The 20,943-nt window shown below is 40.7% G+C and overlaps 1 protein-coding gene across 4 annotated transcripts in view; it reads left to right on the forward strand.

Moving 5' to 3' along the window:
• Nucleotides 1-20,497, forward strand: part of ATP10B (ATPase phospholipid transporting 10B (putative)) — a 120,808-nt gene extending 100,311 nt beyond the window's left edge. For all 4 annotated transcript variants that reach the window (XM_035104946.2, XM_060271741.1, XM_035104944.2 and 1 more), the window contains 11 exons: nt 407-513; nt 1,994-2,120; nt 5,717-5,901; nt 7,692-8,007; nt 8,972-9,048; nt 9,762-9,887; nt 11,764-11,964; nt 12,652-12,732; nt 12,820-12,924; nt 13,241-13,428; nt 17,402-20,497. In XM_035104946.2, coding sequence (XP_034960837.1) covers nt 407-513; nt 1,994-2,120; nt 5,717-5,901; nt 7,692-8,007; nt 8,972-9,048; nt 9,762-9,887; nt 11,764-11,964; nt 12,652-12,732; nt 12,820-12,924; nt 13,241-13,428; nt 17,402-17,840 — 1,952 coding nt within the window. In that variant the 3' untranslated portion in view covers nt 17,841-20,497. The remainder of the gene's footprint in view (nt 1-406; nt 514-1,993; nt 2,121-5,716; nt 5,902-7,691; nt 8,008-8,971; nt 9,049-9,761; nt 9,888-11,763; nt 11,965-12,651; nt 12,733-12,819; nt 12,925-13,240; nt 13,429-17,401) is intronic.
• Nucleotides 20,498-20,943: the final 446 nt, after the last annotated feature.

A 20,943-nucleotide genomic window follows, 5' to 3' on the forward strand; every position in this document is an offset into this window, starting at 1 on the left:
TTTACAAAAACAGGAAAAGATTTTTTTGTTATATTGTTCCAGGAGTTGAGGTGAAAAAAAGCTTATTTTTAGCATTATGGATGCCAGAAAATCAGTGTTAATCAATGACCATTTCTGCTGGTGTGTGTGTGTGTGTGTGTGTGTGTGTGTGTGTGTGTGTGTGTGTGTGTGTGTTTTCTAAGAACTCGGTCCTAAGAGGAAAGTGATATTTGAGTTGAGCACAGTAGGGGGCTTCTAAAGCAGCTCTGCCGCTCTAACAACACATGACATTTATGCACCAAAACACACTTTACATTTATGGACTTGGAAGAGATCCTTGTAATATAAACATGCTTTTACAGATGTGAGGTGGTGATTTGGCATGATCTGTAACTGGTATAAGCAGCAATCTGCTTGTGTTTCACAGCTAACCTAGCCATGGAAAAGAAAATAAGAAAAGTCAGAGATCAAACACAGAAACATTTAGATTTCTATGCACGAGATGGCCTGAGAACTCTGTGCATAGGTAAGAAGGTAAGCATAATATTTTTTTATTTCCTTTGTCTGAACAATCTTACTAAAAGGGCCAATGCTCTAAAGGACCAATGCTCTGCTTCTGCTCTTCTTATGACTCTTTCCAGACTACTCTCAGAAATCCCTAATCAAATAAATATTCTCTTTCATGTAGCTTTCTGTACTCCTCCTATGCTGATTAATCATGATATAAATGGCCTGAAACCTGCAGCTTCTTTCTGCTTTATTAGAGTAGCAGTGAAGAATTCCCATCACTGCTTGTGTAAGCATTCCAAGGCTGCTCCAGAGATCATCATTTGTGGATTATGGTCTAGAGCCAATGAGCTGGAAGAAGGGAAGGGTTGTTTAGGTTTTAATGTTCCTATTAACATTTCACATTATCTTGAAATGGGTGTTTGGTGGGGGGAAGGAGAAGCTGCTCATCATGACACAGAAGTCAGTTTGCATCTCATTCTTAGAATTATTTCAGGCATTGCGTTACACCATGATTTGCAGTAACTATAGTTCAGACTTGAAACCATTATTTGCATTCCCAACATATTCCCACAAGTCTGTACAGCTTTCTTTTTTTCCCCACATTCTCCAGATGCCAGAGCAACATCCCAAGCCAAATAAGTCTCATTGTGTTCAGTGGGCCCAACCTCCAGATGGATATAGGATTGCAACTTACCCACTGAGGCACACCTCTTAGTAAACATGCTGAGTTTAATGAGATTTACTCCCAAGGAAATGTTCTTGAACCTTAAACTTCAATCCTATATCATGTTGGTTGTCGTTGTATTGCTTGTTGGCTGTGGTGCTTTGTGGCACTGCAACCTGGTTCAGCCAGTCCAGAACACTCCGGTCTATTGACTAAGCTAAATGTCAGATAGAAACATTTTTATTTTTAAAAAATTTAAAAAACGATCTTTATTTCAGTCATTAAAATACAATACAAAAAAGAAAGAAAAAGAAAAAAAGAGTAATAATAATAATAATAATAAAGAACACACAACTATACATCTACCGTTAAAAAAAGAAGAAAAAAGAATAGAAATTAACTTCCAAATCACAACACATCGCTTAACTTTCCCCTTTCCTTCACTTGCGATTACTTACTCTGTACTAACTTCGTTTAATTTTCTTTTCTTTTCTCTATTTTTTGCCCCCAAGACTGCCTAATTTAAACAGACCACCAATTCCGTCTTTATATCTCTTTTTTAAAAATATTCTTCAACCATCTCCCATTCCAATTTAGATTTTTGTTTTGAAATATTTCTAATCGCTGCTGTCATCCTCTCCATATTCATAAATTCTATTAATTTTAGCTGCTTTGTGGCACTGCAACCTGGTTCAGCCAATCCAGAACACTCCGGTCTATTGACTAAGCTAAATGTCAGATAGAAACATTTGTGTTTGAAACGTTTGCTTCAAACAATCCAACACACTGCAGGAACCTAATGTCTTTGCCATCTGTAATTGTGAGCATGTGTTGTACTAGGTCCTAAGTGAAGATGACTTTCAGATATGGGCCAACTTTCGTCGTGAGGCAGAAACAGCTATTGACAACAGAGATGAGCTACTCATGCAAACAGCGCAACATCTGGAGACGAAACTCACATTACTAGGTAACTTTTAAGACAATTCATTACACACTAGAGTGTGGCAGCAACTTAAAGGGATCAATTGCCTATATCCAATCATAAGTACATTTACTTGGAAGTGAGTCACAATTTAAAAACTAGCCTCAGCCTTTGAAATGAAGTTAACATTGCAGCCTATGACAAATTTCATCTTTAATATCTTCCTGCATAGTTTTGCAAATTAAATAAGGCAGGTGTGGAAAACCTGTTGCCCTCACGATGTTACTGGATGCCAACTCCCATCAGCCCAACCAGTGTAGCCAATGGTCAGGGATGATGGGAGTTATAATCAAGCAATATCTGGAAGGCCATTGGTTCCTCAACCCTGATGTAACAACATACAAAGGACACCTATACTTATGTATGTAGAAAGAGTCAGTATCTGCAAGCTTGCCAGTGAGTTCATGATGTGAAATAAATGCTTGATCCATGAATACATTATCTTGTCTATAGGCAAAACCGCAATCATCTTAGGTGAACCTTCTGTCCTATTTCAATCACCATTTTGCTGTTTTGAGCTAGAGTTTTGAAAGGATGCAATAGCATTTCCTACAATTAAGATTGTCTTATCTGATCCATTTCCTCTGTATAAGTATGCATGTTGTATACATTTAAACACATACAATTGCACAGTCTTAATACTACACTATAAGTTGTTTTCCTCAGTTTTGCATTGTAAAATGAGAACATTTTGTGTGCTTTGCAGAAGTAATTTATTACTTTAATTGTAATGTACAAAGTGAGGTTCACAGAACTTACGTGCCTACAGTTCTAAGTGATGTTGCTGGTCAGAGCCAGCCCTATCATTAGGCAGAGCAAAGCAGCTACTTCAGGCAGCAGGGGATAGGGATGGGGAGCAGCAGCAAGATGTTGGAGAACAGAGCAGTGTGCGCCATGTAGCCTGCACTAAAACAGCCTGTTGTCCACAGGTGCAGTAGAGGATGCCGTCCCAACTACCAGTCCCATCAGTTTCTCTGCATAGGGTTAGAGAAGGGTGTCCACTTGTCATCTGCCTCAGATAGCAAAATGTCTTGGACTGACCCTGCTGCTGGAGCTTCTTCCTTCTCCACTTCTATGTGATGTATGAACTAGAAAATGTAGTCTATGTGCCACTGAAACAGGGAGTATTCTAAGCAGAGCTTTGGAGTTATAAATAACCACATCCTTTAGGAGTACAGTTAATGACGTAGTTTAACTACCAAAAAGTTGTTAGTTTGCTTTAAGTCAGCAATAGCCGGTCTTCTGGGTCATTGTGCCCCAAATCCCCACAGCGTGAAACAGTGTCATTTGAGTGCATGCTACGGTGCATATGTGCTGCACACCATGCCTTGGTGCCTTTATCTCTAGACTCCTGAAACAAGAATTTAGGAAGCATTACATTATCAGAAAAACAAGTAGGAGTACAGACCAGACAATGCAAGGCCCTTGCACCTGCATAAATCTCTACTGCCTCTGCCACCTTTTAGCCATCCATGCTTTAAGCAATAATTTGCTTTTTAATATTCAATATTTATTGTATTGATTTCCATTCCTGACCTCAGGCAAACATACTAATTGTGGCAATTTTCACTCAGATTTCTGTTTCCAGAAGACCTCTCAGATTCCCTGGCTAGATGATGTCTTCAGGAAAGGGCAATTTCATTTGGAGTTAAGTTAGTTGGAATAAAGCACATGAAAAAGTCAGACCTAACTCAGCTCTCATTTATCACTGCAAATAACCTAATACTGACCTCTGGCAGAAGAGATGCTATTACTCTCTCAGTCATTAATTACCTTTAGCATTCATTTAGCCTTCTTACCTTAGTTTTGGAGCATCTCAAACAAAGAACTGTAATATAACCTCCCTCATTTCTTTAATGTGACAAGGAGCTGATCTGTTTAGTGAATTAAATGGGTCAATGTTCAGTTCAGTTTTGTGTCTTTCTTGTGATGCTATGACATCTTTAAAGACATAGGTTATGATCTGGTGATTATGAGCGGGTGAAAGAAACAAAAAGATTACTACCTGCGCAGTTCTGTGAACTGATGCTTAAGTGCTGGCATAAACTATGTGTATAATGAGCTGAATCTAAACTTAGTTCTGCACACAGAGCAGATTCTCTATTTTCCTCACATGCAAAGGCTGTTGTAGGAACAAAGTAACTAACTCTGCATGCTAAAATCTGTTTCCATAAACAGAGAAGTATCACTGCTCCCAATTGACTCAACAATGCCTACCTCTTGAACCAGGTCCTGGGAACCACTCAGTTTTGAGACCAGGGTTGCCCCGCTCTGGTCAGTTCCAATACCAACTGTTGTAGGCTACAGTCTTGTAGGGTATCTCAAAATTTTACCTCTTTCTCATGACTAGAACACATATGTTGACATTCTATGTGAGGGTAGTTAAAGTCCCCCATTTCTATCATATCTCCTTTTTGGATGCTTTCTTGATTTTGTTATTCATCTCAATATCTCTCTGAGCATTTTGATCAGGGGGGTGATAGCACATCCCCAGTACTAAATTACTCTTGGGGCCCAGTATCACCACCCACAATGATTCTGTGACAGAGTCTGCCCTTTTGAGGATTTCTAGCCTTGAAGCCTTTTAATGAGGGTGAAAGAGGAGAGGGCAAAATATGGTCTGAAGCTCAACATCAAAAAAACCAAGATCATGGCCACTGGTCCCATCACCTCCTGGCAAATAGAAGGGGAAGAAATGGAGGCAGTGAGAGATTTTGCTTTCTTGGGCTCCTTGATCACTGCAGATGGTGACAGCAGTCATGAAATTAAAAGACGCCTGCTTCTTGGGAGAAAAGCAATGACAAACCTAGACAGCATCTTAAAAAGCAAAGACATCACCTTGCCTACAAAGGTCCGTATAGTTAAAGCTATGGTTTCCCAGTAGTGATGTATGGAAGTGAGAGCTGGACCATGAAGAAGGCTGATCGCCGAAGAATTGATGCTTTTGAATTATGGTGCTGGAGGAGACTCTTGAGAGTCCCATGGACTGCAAGAAGATCAAACCTATCCATTCTTAAGGAAATCAGCCCTGAGTGCTCACTGGAAGGACAGATCGTGCGTGAAGCTGAGGCTCCAATACTTTGGCCACCTCATGAGAAGAGAACAATCCTTGGAAAAGACCCTGATGTTGGGAAAGATTGAGGGCACTAGGAGAAGGGGATGACAGAGGACGAGATGGTTGGACAGTGTTCTCGAAGCTACGAACATGAGTTTGACCAAACTGCGGGAGGCAGTGGAACACAGGAGTGCCTGGCATGCTATGGTCCATGGGGTCACGAAGAGTCGGACACGACTAAACGACTAAACAACAACAGCCTTGAAGAACCTTTGAGGGAAAATGCAGCAGAAAAACTGCATGAACTTACTTTCCTATATCTTTTAAGTTGCTGGGGTGTTGGTTTTTTTTTTTATCAGTAAATCCAAAGGCATTAAAGGCATTAAAGGAAAACAGCCGGCATTTAACAACTGTTGCTATAGGCGAATATACTGACAGGTTTGTAACAGTGCCATGTAGTTTTGTATGCAAAGTGCACTCTGCATGCTCAGTCAAAGCTTGGTTGCCCATTCTTCCTTTTCACCAGGAGCAACTGGTATTGAAGATCGGCTGCAAGATGGAGTGCCTGATGCCATTGCTGCTTTCAGAGAGGCAGGGATCCAGACTTGGGTGCTGACTGGAGATAAGCAGGAAACAGCAGTCAACATTGCATATTCTTGCAAACTACTGGACCAAAGAGACACAGTCTTTACCATTAATACTGAAAGTAAGGTGAGTCCAAATGGCCTGCAAGGGACTCTGTGACGACTTGTTTAATGATCTGCCATGCAAGCTTCCTTCATCTTTAATGCAGCATTAAAGTGAAAAACATGGGTCAAACTGTTATTTGGAAAAGTGATCCTTTTGAAGCTGGACTACGCTGTATTATCAGAATTCAGGAACATCTTATAGGCATGGAAGACAAATATTTGACTTTAATATTTCACACTTATTTGGCAATTTGCAAAAAAGCCTTGTCTCTAAATAGCATTGAGGTTTCGCTAGCTAGAAGGCTTGCTATCTGTCCCTTGCTAGATTTGTATACAAAATAAGTAACTGTTCTATGAAATAAAAGTGTGTGGCAAGCCTACTTGCTAGATAACATTTCACTGGCAACAATTAAACTGGAAATGATGCCTTTACCCTCTTCCAATTAATTCATCCCTGCAGGGGGTGCTTATGGCAAGCCTGCACAACTAGTGACCCACCAAGTCAAATGTAGCCCAGCAGCCAAATCTGATGGACCGACAACAACCCAGTAAACCACAGGTTTGTGCTGTCTGCCTTTTACTGCAGAAATCTGGAGAGGAGGGTATCAAGCACCTATGGGCTTGACATCCCCCCCCCCTGTGGCAGGCACCTGTTGCTTGGCTGGTCACATGTTGTATAGTTCAGGGCAGAGCTATCAGTGGTGCTGAAAATTCAGTTTCTGACTTGATCAAAGCTCCCAGACTAATTTGCAGACCAAAACATGCTTACCCTTCAGATTTTACTCTTATCTAGCGGGTGCAGTACACTTCTCAACTTTAAAAGCATACCAACTGTATTTAAAATGTAGTTTATGATAAAATACATTTAGAAATGTGAGATAAAATGTTTATTTAAATACCATGTAGGGATAAAATGCATGTTGAAATGTGTGTTTATATACTAGCTTTTACAGAGATTTAAAACACAGAGAAAGGCGAATGAATGTGGAAGGAGGACAGAATTATCCATTCATCCAAAATTCATCCAAAATTAACACAGACCAGAAATAGAGTGATCCATCTATTTCTAGTACTGGGATTGGGCCCCTAAACAAGAAATGTACTGATATGATATGGGATCTTTATCACCTAATACTTTGAGCACCAATTCCAGTGAATCAGTTTAATCATTAGACCGTAAAGCAGCTATGCTACTACAGTAGAATGGTCTATTCAGATACATGCAATGATATCAGTTTGAATGCATTTGCTATCAACTTACTAAAATTATGGTACTTCTGTGTATTCCCTGAGGATAGCATATCCTATGAACAATAAATGAACTAGGCAATTCTCAAATTGTAAAACAAGGGCATGCCAATGGGCCTTTGCAGCTGTTTAATTAATATTTTTGATTAGAGAGTTACCTTAATGAAAGTCTGTATTTTATTTTTTTAAATGGTGCTTTATGTTTTATGGAAGTATATAAATATTTTTCTAAATAAATAAATAAGCTAATAATTAGTATAATACAAATGCTACAAATTATGGATGCACTGATAAGTCGTGACTTACCGGTAGTTAAGTTCAAAAAGGGTATTAGAAGTAAATTGAAATTATCATTACCAAATGTTTGATAAAGTGACTTGTTGGAAGGCTTTGGTAAATCAACACTTGGTTTAGATTCACCAGTCTTTGGGATACTCAAACAAAATGAAAGGCTGTGGGCTTTTTTTAAAAAAAAAAAGGTTAGCACAAAACTTTCTAATAATGGAACAAGTCCTGCTTATAGTGCAATGGAGAATACAACTTTACACAACTCTCTTTTCATAGGAAACCTGTGAATCACTGTTGGATATTACATTGGAAGAAGTGAAGAAGGCACAAAGTATTCAAGGGATAGCTTGGACTGTTTTTGGCATCAAGCTGCCATTTTCTATGCCCACCACTGTGACTGCAGATTCTGCAATTGGTCTGGTGGTTGATGGAAGAACTCTGAATACCATTTTTCAGGGACAACTTGAGCATAAATTTCTGGAACTAACCAAGTACAGCCGTTCAGTTTTATGCTGCCGGTGTACCCCCTTGCAGAAGAGCATGGTGGTCAAACTTGTACGGGGTCAGCTGAAAGTTATGACGTTGGCAATAGGTGAGTAGTTGCCATTTAAGCATCATGATCTCATGACTTGGCTGCTATTTAGCTTGAAATGTAAGCGCTAAAGCCGTCTCGTATCCTATACCAGAGGGGCAAATATGTCCTGCTCTGCCACACTTCATTTAATGTCCATTTACTCAGAGGAACCAGTTACGCATTATGTACAAACTTGCATCCATCACAGATCTAACACCATCACAGAACTAACACCAACTGTTAAATATCGCCTCATCTACCATCATGCACATTTATTGTCAATAGCAGCTGTTTGCATGTCTAAGCGCAAATTGTCAAGTGATGTGCGGGCATGTGTAAATCAGCCTTCAGCAATACCAGATTGTTTGACATGTGATGTCAGGTGTGAGTGTAAACTGGCTTACTCATAATATTTAACTGATCACAGCTCTGAGGTATTGCTGCAACACCACAACTTTATAGAGGCATTTTAGCCAAGTTCCAAAGAATTGAGAAACTCGACTCATGAGCTCAAGAGGCTTTATATGGTTAATTTACCAAGTCATTTGACAAGGCGCATTTGAAGCCAAACAGAGTTTTAAAAGCAGCTAGTGACATGCTATTGCGGTGAGGGGGGCATCCAGCTGTTCAAAAGGGGGTGAGTCAATAATTCCACCAGGCTGAAACAAGCCTCTTCTGTGAACCCAAGTTGCCTTCTTAATCATTTGACATCAAGGGTAGTATTCAACACATGAGTAAGTACAGTATTGCTACTAGTGCAATGGGATGCCCTCCCCTTCTCCCCCCCCCCCTTGCACCATCCCCAAGCCTCCCACAGAGGGCTGGGGAGGGGAGGACCCAGAACAAATTTAGCAGAAGAACATGCATTTGTGCAAGAAGAAATCCTTGCAGATGGAACCTGCAACTTAATGCTATGTTGAATTATAGCCCTTTGCATTAACTTACTCTTTGTTTCAACTATTGCTTTTTCCCACTTTTTTAGGTGATGGTGCCAATGATGTAAGTATGATTCAGGCAGCTGATGTTGGAATCGGTATTTCAGGACAAGAAGGGATGCAGGTATACATAATAACTGAAGTGTATTCCTTTGTCTTTGGCAGCTACTGCTGGGCCATTTGTCACCAGTGTTCAGAATTTATAGAAGGGTGTATTCTGTGTATAACATGAACGTAAGCTATCATTATGGCTATCCGACATAATATGCTAATAAACCAAGGTGAAATGCCCTGTCTTAACAATTCATCAAAGTGCTTATGTGCTTGCCTTGACTTAATATATCGCTGTCCCTCATGCTAATGTCCAGCTCTAGAAACAGTTCCCTGCCTCGCTTGTTATCCCAATAATGCAGAGAAGTGATGCTGAGTCACTGGAAACCCAGAGGCAGGTTGTGATTTAAAGCTTACCATGTCCGGCAGCCTCCACACAGGATTCCACTGCCTATAGAAAACTGCTGAATTAAATAGTAATCCTCAAGCACTTTCCCCAAGTGTCTAGTACTTCAGGCTATCTCATCCAAAATTGCCCCTATCCTCTTACTGGAATAGGATCATCTTCTATGTGATTATGTTCTTGTGACAGACTTGGAAAGGCAAGCGCTTGCAGTTTCATAATGAAACCATAGCCAGTTTTGAAATTAAGCCAAACTCGAAACATTTTGCACTTCCTCCCAGTCATTGCTTTTGCCCAGCTGGTTGGTGTTTGCCTGTCTTTGGTTTGTTTTGGGGTCAGGTAAAGCAAAGGAAATAAAGCTCTTCTTTTCATTTCTGTTTCAGGCTGTCATGGCCAGTGATTTTGCCATATCTCAATTCAAGCACTTGAAGAAGTTGCTTCTAGTTCATGGACATTGGTGCTATTCCCGCTTAGGCAAGCTGGTGATATACTTTTTCTATAAAAACGTGGTAAGTTTCAGACATCTTCAGTTGCCTCTGTGCCAGCTGTGAATGCTTTCTTCTCATAGCCACAGATGATGATGACAATGAAGGTTCATATTTGTGCTGATTCAGGATCCATGCCAGGCATCTTACAAGCTCCAAAAATGCCATACAGAACATTCCATTTAAAAATCACATTCAGAGCCTGAAATGATGAATAACCATCCAATAAAAAGGCACAATAAAAACAGATTGGCCCTTAAGTTGACTTCAGAGGCTTGTTCCCATTTTTCCCTCGAAAGCTGAGAAGGAGACACTTCTAAGTCATAATCCCCTATCTTAAATAATAATGATTTAAGGAAAAAAATGTTCTGACAACCATAGGTATCATTCTGGCTGTGTTTCTGCATACAGAATAGTAAATTATAACTACTCAGAATGGGACTTGGCTCTGTATTAGGCTGAAAAGCCTGCCAATGCACTTAATTTGATGAGAGCCACATGCTAGCAATTAGCAACAACAGTAATCAGCTTTACCAATGTAATGGGAAAGCTCTGTTGCTTGCACACACACCCCACACCTCCATTTTCAAGTCCTATATTTCCATAAGGGAGGTAACATGAAACGTCACACATTTTGGAGATCCAAAACTAAGGTTTGAGAAGGAGTGGAAGAGAAGTAAATCTTCCATGGGAACTGTCAGAGCTGTATCACCTTAATAAACTCCTTTCATGAGTCTAATCCATTCCCATCACTTCCTTTTCAAAAGCCCACATTTCCCCTCCTCTCATCCACTCATCCATTTTCCCTTTTGATACTATTTTTCTATGTATTGTTTCCCTGTGCTGTCTTGAAGATACAGTTAAGGTTGTGTCTAATGCAGTCCCACCCACCCTATTCAAGTGATCTGGTGGTAGGTATTACATGAACTCACCCTTCTCTATGAGATTTCCTATTCCTGTGAACAGGAATATGTCGACTGGAACAGCAATATTTGGGTTGTAGTTTGCCTTCTTTGCCAACAAGATCCATAAGGGTTGTTTTTGTTTTTTGCCCTGGGGGCTTTCCACCTGCAGTTTGGTCTCTCACACACTAGATATTCTCTCCTTTTTCTGTTTTCTCACTTCTGTATTCTATTCAAAAAGGTGTTGAACATGTTTAAACTGAAGAGCTGTTCCAAGAGCAGAGTTTACATTTGTGAAAACAACCTTTGAATAGCAAATAAATGGTTCCTGGCCATCAGGGACATGAGGCTAACTGAATACAGAAGTTTGCTACTAAGAAAGCAAGTCTAACATACCCACCCCAAGACCCACTTGCTGGAGGCAGTTAGGTTGGTGCGGGGCTGCATTGTCCCTGGAGCTTCAACAGAAAGTGGGTGTGTTAGTGCAAAAGGTTCTCAAACCTTTTACCCACCAGCTGCTTCCCCCATTCTAAATTTCCCCAGCAGAAATTTCTGTCTATGATAGTCCAAAACCTAACGCAAACACACTTTTAGAAGTTCATGGTAGAAATAGCAACTTGGGGACGATTTAGAGAGAAGAAAAAGGAGGCAATAATATCATACACAAATATCGGTCAAGCACCCTTTCCCTCACTGCCTTTTTATTTAAATTCCCCACTCCCAATGCTACTTTTCTCTTTTAAAAATAATTTCAGAGCTCAGTTGTAGTTAGCTTCTCAAACCGATCAAAAACCTGATTAAGATCAAATACTTGGATTTTTTGAAGTCATCTGGACTGAATTGCCTTAAATCAAAGTACTTAAGCATTAAATCACAGCGCAGGCTGTAACGTGTTCTAGGAGCTTATCGCCCGTACACATGTAAGAGAGTGTGCGTGGAAATATCTTGACTAACACAAACAGCTAATGTATTTTGCCTTTTTAACATTTTCCCACCAGACCTACGTCAACCTGCTGTTCTGGTACCAGTTCTTCTGTGCATTCTCTGGGGCCGCCATGATAGACTACTGGCAAATGATCTTCTTCAACTTGTTTTTCACTTCTGTGCCACCAATACTTTCCGGAGTCCTGGATAAAGATGTTTCTGCAGGAACTCTGTTGAGCTTGCCTGGTCTTTATAAGAGTGGACAAAACTCAGAGGTACACCTTTCTTGCTCAAGGAAGCCTCACAAGTCCCTATAGTTTTTTACATATCCTTCAATGCAGTGGGTGAAAAAGCAGTTTGGGGAGGGCAATTTTAAGGTGGGGAGGGTTAAGCAGCTTCCCTCTGGGCAGTCTTCCTCCACCTAAACTGTAATGTACAACTTGAACTTTGGCTACAGTCTACAGTCACTTCAGATCACTTCTCTTGCACCGGGGAAAGAAATGCAATGAGATCTAAACATGTGAAGAACAAGAATTTTCAGAAGCATTTTAGAAAACATAGCGTTCTGTAGCCTATTCTCTGGTTTTATAAAGTATCTCAATAGGATTCTGTTTTATTCTGAAACTTTAGGTTATTTACTATTTTTCATGTGCATGGTACTATTTGTATTGAAAGTTATTTACCATCCATATCTCATTTATCCTCACAATTGCCCCATTGTACATAAATTGGGGGATTGTGACTTGCTGAAGGCCATCCCACACAGTTTATGCCTGAATGGGTGCTTTTACAGCCTAGTGCTGTAACAGGAAAGCTTTCAGTCTGGTTATTCTCCTCCCTGATGGCTTCCCCAAGGAGGGGAAAACTGGACATTTTTTCACAGAGGAATCAACTGCCACCTTAAAGGCAAAAAACAAACAAAAAAAAACCTGTGTTTCTCTTTGTGTTATGATTTGCTGCAGGTTTACAAGCCTCTGACGTTCTGGGTTGCCATTTTGGAATCTTTTTATCAGAGCCTCATCTGCTTCTTTGTCCCTTATCTAGTAAGTATTTAAGGCACTCTCTAAGCGGCTCTTAATGAAACAAAAATTGTGTCAGTCAATAAGCCTACAACTATTTCTGTTTTCCAGGCATATCTTGATTCCGATATTGACATTTTCAGCTTTGGAACAACAATCAATACAGTCGCTCTCCTTACTATTCTGTTTCACCAAGCTTTAGAAATTCAAACATGGGTATGTAGATAAACCCTTCAGTAACTATTATAGCTTTCTGATCGCCTGCTTTTAGAAATGATTATCATAACTTATGTACCCTGTGCTAGCATGTTCTGCATCCCTTTAAAGATTTGGCTAGTCTCCAAAATAATATACATGCTATTGTAATTAACAAAACAGAGAGCAGGATTCAGCTAAGGAGTCCCATCACATATTTATATCTGGCGCTTCTGCATGAACATTTGCACTTGCACTTTCTTCTGTACTGGAAACTTGAATCCTGGTGACCAAACTTGCTGCCATAATGGTTCTTTTCCTCACATCTTGTCCACAGACTCTGTCCCATGGAATTACAATCACTGTGAGCATTCTTCTGTACTTCATTTTTTCAACCATCTACAATGCTACATGTGTCATTTGCAACCCTCCCACCAATCCCTACTGGATTATGGAGTCTGAGATGTCGCAGGCGAGCTTTTATTTCATATCCATCATTACTCCAGTCATAGCACTTCTTCCAAGGTTTGAACATATGCTTCTTTTTGTACCTGTTGGGTAGAATACTATGTCCTGGTCAGCAACAACCTAGTTCCTGGGTAATGGCGGGAAGGGGCTTTAAGAATGGATTTCAGCAGATTTAGTATGCTGTTTCTCATCTCCCCATCACCTGCTGTGCCTCTGGTCAGCTACTTTCTTCTGATTTCTGATGGTCTCTGGAAGAGAGGCTTAAAATCCTTGACAGACTGTTACCTTTCGTGCTGTCACAACCTCTTTCTGGAGTTGAGGAGGCATCAAGTCTGTGTACCTTGGCTGGAACATAAAGGCTTTGTGGTTTTGCTGTGTAATGGAGTTCTTTGAGAGGCAACCTTTGAGCATTTCAAAGTAGAGGGGGAAACTGCTTTTCTGGTGCTTTCCTCTCTTCAGCACTCGAATATGGATCTAGTTAACTGTCAGGTCTCAAAACCTTTTCCCCAGCTGTCAACGAGGCCTTAGAACTAGCACAAATGTACAGTGTTTGCTTCACCACCACTGCTCTACAGAAAGAGAGAGAAAATGAGACAGAGAAAGCAAAGCATGTAGAAGCAGAATCTTCTGCTCATTTGATTTGGAAATCTTGTTCTTCATCTATCTTACTTCATTCACTCACTATAAACACACATTGATTTGAGGGCAGATTCAGAAGGAGAACATTAAAGCTTGTTTCCATAGCATTCTCCTCCTTTGGGTTTTGTTTTCTCTTAAAGAAGAAATTGGCTCCTCTATTGTGAAATAATTATTCATGCTGGAGTTTCACAAGGGTCCCTGCAGTCTGAAGGATAAAAAGCTGCCATACATAAACCGTGTGAGCCCTGGCACTGTCAGCGATGCACTCCCAAATGCCACCTGTATGAAGATAGTTAGAGCAAATGGCTGCATTCAGACATAATCATAAACGTTGGTTCATTGTTACTCGAATGAGCTTGAGAAAGCCTTGGACTGCCATACTCCAGCAGACCCATGAGGAGAGCGGAAGCTTTTTAATTTTTAACAAAACCAACCAACTACAGTTTATCATTATGTCTAAATCTGAACAAACAGAGGTTTATGGAATTGACTTATTTCAGTAAACTATATGACTGACCACAGTTTAGGGTTTACTAAGTCCAGTTCCCCATTTATGTTAGGAGGCTCTCTTTGTCCCCACCGTGGGAGCAGGGGTGAAAACATGCTGGCAGCCACAGCAACAGAGGTTTCCTGGTGTGGTGCATGTCATCTTCCTCTCTTGGGAGAGGAGCTAGATTCAGGCAGCCCATAGCACTAAAGTACAGTTAACAAAAGTTGGAAGTAAAGACTTCTAACCTCCTCTTCACGGCTGCACCAAAGGAGGTGAGGACTATGTCACTAAACGACAAGGCTCATTAATGCAATAATGAACAATCGTTTATCACCAGATCCAACTTCAGTCAATGTATGTATACAAAGATCTTACCAGGGACTTTGGCATGATCCATCTTTCCAACCTGTCATTTCCCCAGGTAATGAGGAAATGTAATGTTACCACATATCACCCTGATCTTAAGCAGAAGCTAGATAGCAACCCCTGACCTGGGAGTCCCTCCTTTTATTTGATTCTCACTGCGGCAGACTAGGGGTTGTAAGGGATCAGAACTCTATGATCACTCTCCAGGGGAAAATAGGAGGAAGAAGATCAGGCATGATGGGCTTTTCTCACATTCAAATTTTGTCTTCTCCTATGAAGTGGAGCAGGAAGAGATGAGAACTGAACTCTAGTTCTCTGGAGCTTGGCAGGATGGAGTTATTCTACTCCCTCTATGTAGAGCTGGACTGTGTCCCACTTTGGCTTGGAACTTTCTGTACCTAGTTATTCTTACACTAGTGGCTATCAGGCAAACCAAGAAGGGATTACAATAAGGCTAGAAGCCATGTGAGCAGAGGGTGCTAAATTCTCTCCCATGGGGAGTTTACAATCTAAACAAGGCAAGACAAGACAGAATCTGAGAACTATCTTAGGAATTGATTTTTACACAGATCAGCCAGCCACATGCGTGTAAGCAAATAATGTTACATTCCTAAAAGGATTTAGCTCTGCCCACAGGCCTGGTCAACCTGTGCTGAAAACTAGTTCATAAGGCTGTTAGCACCATACGATGATTTACAAATATGACCCAGAGCTGCAAAACTAATAAGCATTGTCACTTTCTGCTTAGCTTGCTGGTGTTGAACGATGGTGCCAAAACAAGATACAGCCTGTGCTTTTTTCCTGCTGTTCACTACATGGAAAGAAAAGAAAAAAGATATTCCCTCTCAACTAATTACCTCTAGCCAAAAATGACCCCGTGGAATCAGTCACCAGTTTGTTTATTTTGACATATTTATAGCCCACTTGTTTCCTAAGATCTCAGGGTAGGGAACCACACCACTTCATCTAAAACTAGAATCAATTAATCAAAAATAAAAATAACATCCAATAACATTTCAGTTACAGCCGATCATAAAGCAACAGAAATGTCACTAAAAAGCCCAAGCTGGACCTCAATATTTTCTAAAGGCTTGGATGTTTTACACTGGCACTGATTGGGAAAAAAGAGTAGATGTCAGCTGAATTTCAGAGGGGAAGGTGCCCCACAACCTGGGCACTACCACACAGAAGGCCCTTCCTCACATCACCTTATACTGTGTAACAGCTGGAGGTGAGACACTGTTGGAAAATTTTAACATCCAAGTGGGATTACATAGGGAGAGGTTCTCCTTCGGGTATTTAGGTTCAAAGCATAATCTTACTGGCAGCCAGTCCAGTTCTTTCAGAACCAGTGGTATGTGTCTGGCTGTTCTGCTCATTTTGCTGTAGCTGCCATTTTGAGTCATTCAAAGAGTCAACCTACACAGCGCACAATTCAATATTCAGAATGGAAGGTTATCAGAGTTTGTGCCCAAGCTGTCTCTGTCCCAAAACAGCCACAGCGGGTGAACCAGCGAAAGCGAAAGCTGGCCTAAGGTACATCACACCACTGAGGACACTTGAACCTCCTGTAGCAAAGATGGATCTCAGAATATTCCCAGGCTATGTACTTGTTCTTTCAAGGGGAGTGTAGCCCCATCAAAAGCAGTGGTTTACTGCCACTGTTTGCCCTAAGAAACACCTCTTCCAGGAGGATTTTGGATGAGGGGGAACTATAACTGCAGTATTTTATGAATAGTCGGGTGTTGCCATTTTTATTGTGCTGATTTATTATACTGATATAATTGTTTCTTAAGTTTCTGTGTTGCTTATTTTATTTTTATGTTGCAAACCACCCTGCAGCCTTTTGACAAAGGACAGTATATCCATTTCTTAATGACTAATTAAATAAATTGTTCCCAAAGCGTAACACTCTGCCTTGTCAGGATTCAGTCTCAATTCCTGGGCCCTCATCCAGCCCATCAAAGCTACCTTAGTGCACACCATTTCCAGCTAGACCACAGAGACCCATAGAGAAATGCAGCAGGTGTGCTAGCTCCTGAGCCTTGCCCCACAACCCTCTTCCATGCAATATGCACAGGGCAGCCGCACAGTATCCTTGCCCCCTTCTCTCCTTTGCAACCCTCTCCCTCCAACAAAAGGACTTTCCTATCTTCAAACCTGTCTCTAACAATTCTATATTATTTTTCACTCATGTAGCCTGCCTTTCCTCTGAAGTCTATAAGGCAGTCTACATAGTTTCTCCTCCCCTGCACCCCAGCACCCAAGTGAGATGGGTCAGGCTGAAAGTGACTGGCCTAAAAACACATCCTGGTTGATTTGACCCTCCTGCAAATTCCAAACCCTCGACTGGCCTATCATTGTTATAAGGTCACTGTAACAAGCAGATTGTGTTCATAAAGGATTACCCAAGACAAGAGCATTATTCTTCCTCATCAGATATCTACAGAGTAGGAGAACCAGGAAGAGTGAAAGCTCGTTTTTATGAGGGTACTACCGTACTAAAGTTGTTTGTTTGTTTGTTTGTTTGTTTAGGTATCTTATCTTGGCTCTTCAGGGAACTTTTGAGGTATCACCCATTGTGAAAGCACAACACTTGGATAAGCTCCCTAAAGAACAACAGGACTGGGAAATAAAGAAATGGAAATTGAGGGAACAAGGCCGAGGTGTCTGCAATGATGGGCTTGAAGGACCCATTGCAAACATGGGTGTGTCCCCACCTGACAACGCAGCAGAGCGCATGTTTCAGGGTCTCTGTCCTCCAGAACAAGAAGCCCTCAGGAACCAGACATCAAACAATGACTACACCAAATGGTGGGGTGGGGAAGAGGATGCGGCCGCTGGTTTCCTGTCAGAAGATGCATCTCCTGGGCAGAGTACACCAGCAAAGCCCTTTTCTGGCCTCCTGACCAATGGCGCTAAAAGTTCCAGTCAAAGGAGCCACCGGCGGTCTGTGAGTGCAGTGACTCTATGAAAGAGCTTGAGTTTTTGATTAAAAGAAATTGAAATTGCTTCTCTGCACATCCTCCACCTCCCACATGGTGAGCAAAGGTAGCAGAGGGAAGATAGAATTTCTATTTATATTAAATGGCAATGCCTTGTGGAAAGAGAGACCTAAAGTATAATTTCACCAGCCTGGCGGGACAATGTGTTTTATCTTCACAATGTGCTGTTCCTCCAGTATGTGCAAGTGAACTTACTGTGAGGAAAAGAAGTTCCAAACAACTCGGAGAAATATTATGCAAGAATCCCTTCGTCAATGTGAAATGCACTATTTCCTTGGAAACGGACAGTATCACCTGAGGAGAACTATTTTGCTTCATCCAATAATGAGTCCCTTCTGTCTTCTGAATCTGACCCTAAACATGTCACTCTGAGCCTCCTGCTGATTGGCAGCTACATGGCTGCAATACAGTTTTGATCCATTTTGCTACTACTATAGAATTGTTTCCTAGGAATTTCTTCAGATTACAGCTTTTTATGGTAAAATAATCAGTTTTAAAGACCAGAATGAAATAAGTCAACAGTGCTGAATTCATCAACCTGGGCATTTTGCAATTCAACATACATAACCATGTGTAAAAGTATTTTATAAAATGTTTTTTATAAGTGTCTGTGTGTATGTGTGTGTGGTGCATTACGAATTTGGTTATTTGTGTAACCAACCCCCTAATCCCAAGCACACCTACTTTGATGTAAGGTCCATTGGTTTCAAATGAATTATTTCCCAAAAGAGACCACATCAGACCACGTGAGGGTTGGCCCTAGGAATGAGCGTGTTTATTCCACTCCTCTTCAGTTGCAGTTTTCAGTATCTTCCAAATCATGGACACACCACATCACCTCTCTGGTCTTCAGGTGTTGTAGTGAGGAGAGAGGATCCAATGAGGATGAATGTGCTAACTCCACCCCCTTCTGCAGCCATTTTTCTCATCTTCCAACTTGAGAAAAGTAGTGTACTTTTCCATCTATAAGACGCCCCCATGTATAGATAGATAGATAGATAGATAGATAGATAGATAGATGATAGATACTTTATTGTCATTGTACATAGTACAACGAAATTGAATGCCATCCCATTAACAAAACAAAACACTATTACAGCCACACACACACCCATCACAACTCCCCAAGATCATATTATTTAGTTACAGCATTTAAGATGGTTATAGCTCTTGGATAGAAACTGGTTTTTTAATCTATTCGTTCTTGATTTAATTGTTCTGTATCTCTTGCCTGAGGGCAACGGTGCAAAAAGACTATATCCAGGACAAGGTGAATCTTATAAAATATTATTTGCTTTTTTAAGGCAACGGGGATTGTATAGTTCTTCCAGAGATGGGAGAGGATGCCCAATAATATTTTGGGCTGTGGTTATGACCTTCTGGAGCACTTTCCTGTCCATGAATGTGCAGCTGGAAAACCAAGCACAGATACAGTATGTATAGAGAGAGGGTATAAGACGTCCCCTATTTTGGGGGACTCAAATTTAGGAAAAGGGGGGAAGAGATGACACACAGAGTTCTTGAGCTTTTTTGTGGATGATTACCCAGAGTTCTTGAGCTTTATGGGGGGAGGCTTACCCAGGGTTATTGAGCTTTTTTTAGGGGAGATTGCCTAAAATCGCTCACCCGCACGCATCACTAAATCCACCTCCACCTGTCCCGTCAACGGCAGAAGCTGCCAATCGCCCATCCAACTGCCAGAGCATCAGCCAATCAACACCATCCATTGATGTAGCAATCAATAACATGCACAATAGCCACTGACAACCTCGGCAGCAACCAATCAAATGTCCGCCCTATGCACTGTCCATGTATAAGACTACCTCCACTTTTTAGCATGATTTTTAAATAAAAGAACATAGTCTTATACACAGAAAAGTATGGTAGTTACCTACATTAGGGAGCCTTTTGTGTCTGAGTGGCCTCCCCATGTGTTTTAGAACTCTGGAAAATGCAAGCTCCATAATGTGTGGGCAGCCTCTGCAGATACAAAAAGCTCCCTGCTACAGACAGTGTTGGATTTTTTGAATAGTCAAGTTACTTTAGAACCGGTCTAATGTAAATACTGTTTGTTTAAGAGAAACAGGTGTCGGTGTTTCTGTTAATTTCTCACAGGCGTGGGCTCTGCTCCTTGTATATATATAAGGCTCTGCTAGAAAGCCTTCTGTATCTCTTAGTTAGATCTTTCAGTTTGATTCATCTCTTAGTAGATCACTCTCTCAGTTGTTCTCCGTTTAAGAGATTCCCAGTTGAATCTTAGTATGAGAGTTGCTTAGTTATAAAGCTAGTTTGCTGTTAATTCTTAGGTAGTTTAATGGATGTTATGTGGGAGTTTGTGGGAGGTTTGGAATGGTTTGAAGGTTGAAATGTGGGTAGATAAAGTTGTTAAGAGAGAAAGCATTATCTTTAGTTTAAAGTCTCTTTAGAGTCAGTTTGCTTTTCAGTTAAAGAAACCCAACCGTTTGTATTTTCATCTGTATACTTTTACAAGTGTACAGCTAGTAAGGGGTTTCATATAAGGGAGATAATTCCCCACACTCTTGGTGGTGTTTTCTTAGCCAGGTCAACTTCTGACTGTGTATACTCTGCGTGAAGCATACTTTAAAGGGCCACTGTAAACTGGGATATATGATTTAGATTAAGCAATTTTCAATACCCCGTTTTCTCCAATATTATTCTTATCATATATATATATATATATATATATATATATATATATATATATATATATATTCCATTGGAAGGTGACAAAAATGGCAAAAGAAGGATTGGAGTTAGCATGCTTATCCTCCCATATTGATTGTCACCACTTTGGAATGCCTGAAGGGGAGAGCTAAGGCATTCTAAAGAGTGCCAACAAAAGGCTGCAACCTCCCCAGTAACTGACATTATTGGGATAATGATTTCTAAATAATAATAATAATAATTTTTTATTTATACCCCGCCCATCTGGCCGGGTTCCCCCAGCCACTCTGGGCGGCTTAAGTGCAAAGCACTCTTTGCACTTAAACTGCTATGGAAATGTATTGTTTTCAACAGAGGCATCATCAGTGTCCAACTTGCCTGCATTCC

This window comes from Zootoca vivipara, chromosome 2 (genome assembly GCF_963506605.1).
Source record: "Zootoca vivipara chromosome 2, rZooViv1.1, whole genome shotgun sequence".
NCBI classification, from domain to species: domain Eukaryota; kingdom Metazoa; phylum Chordata; class Lepidosauria; order Squamata; family Lacertidae; genus Zootoca; species Zootoca vivipara.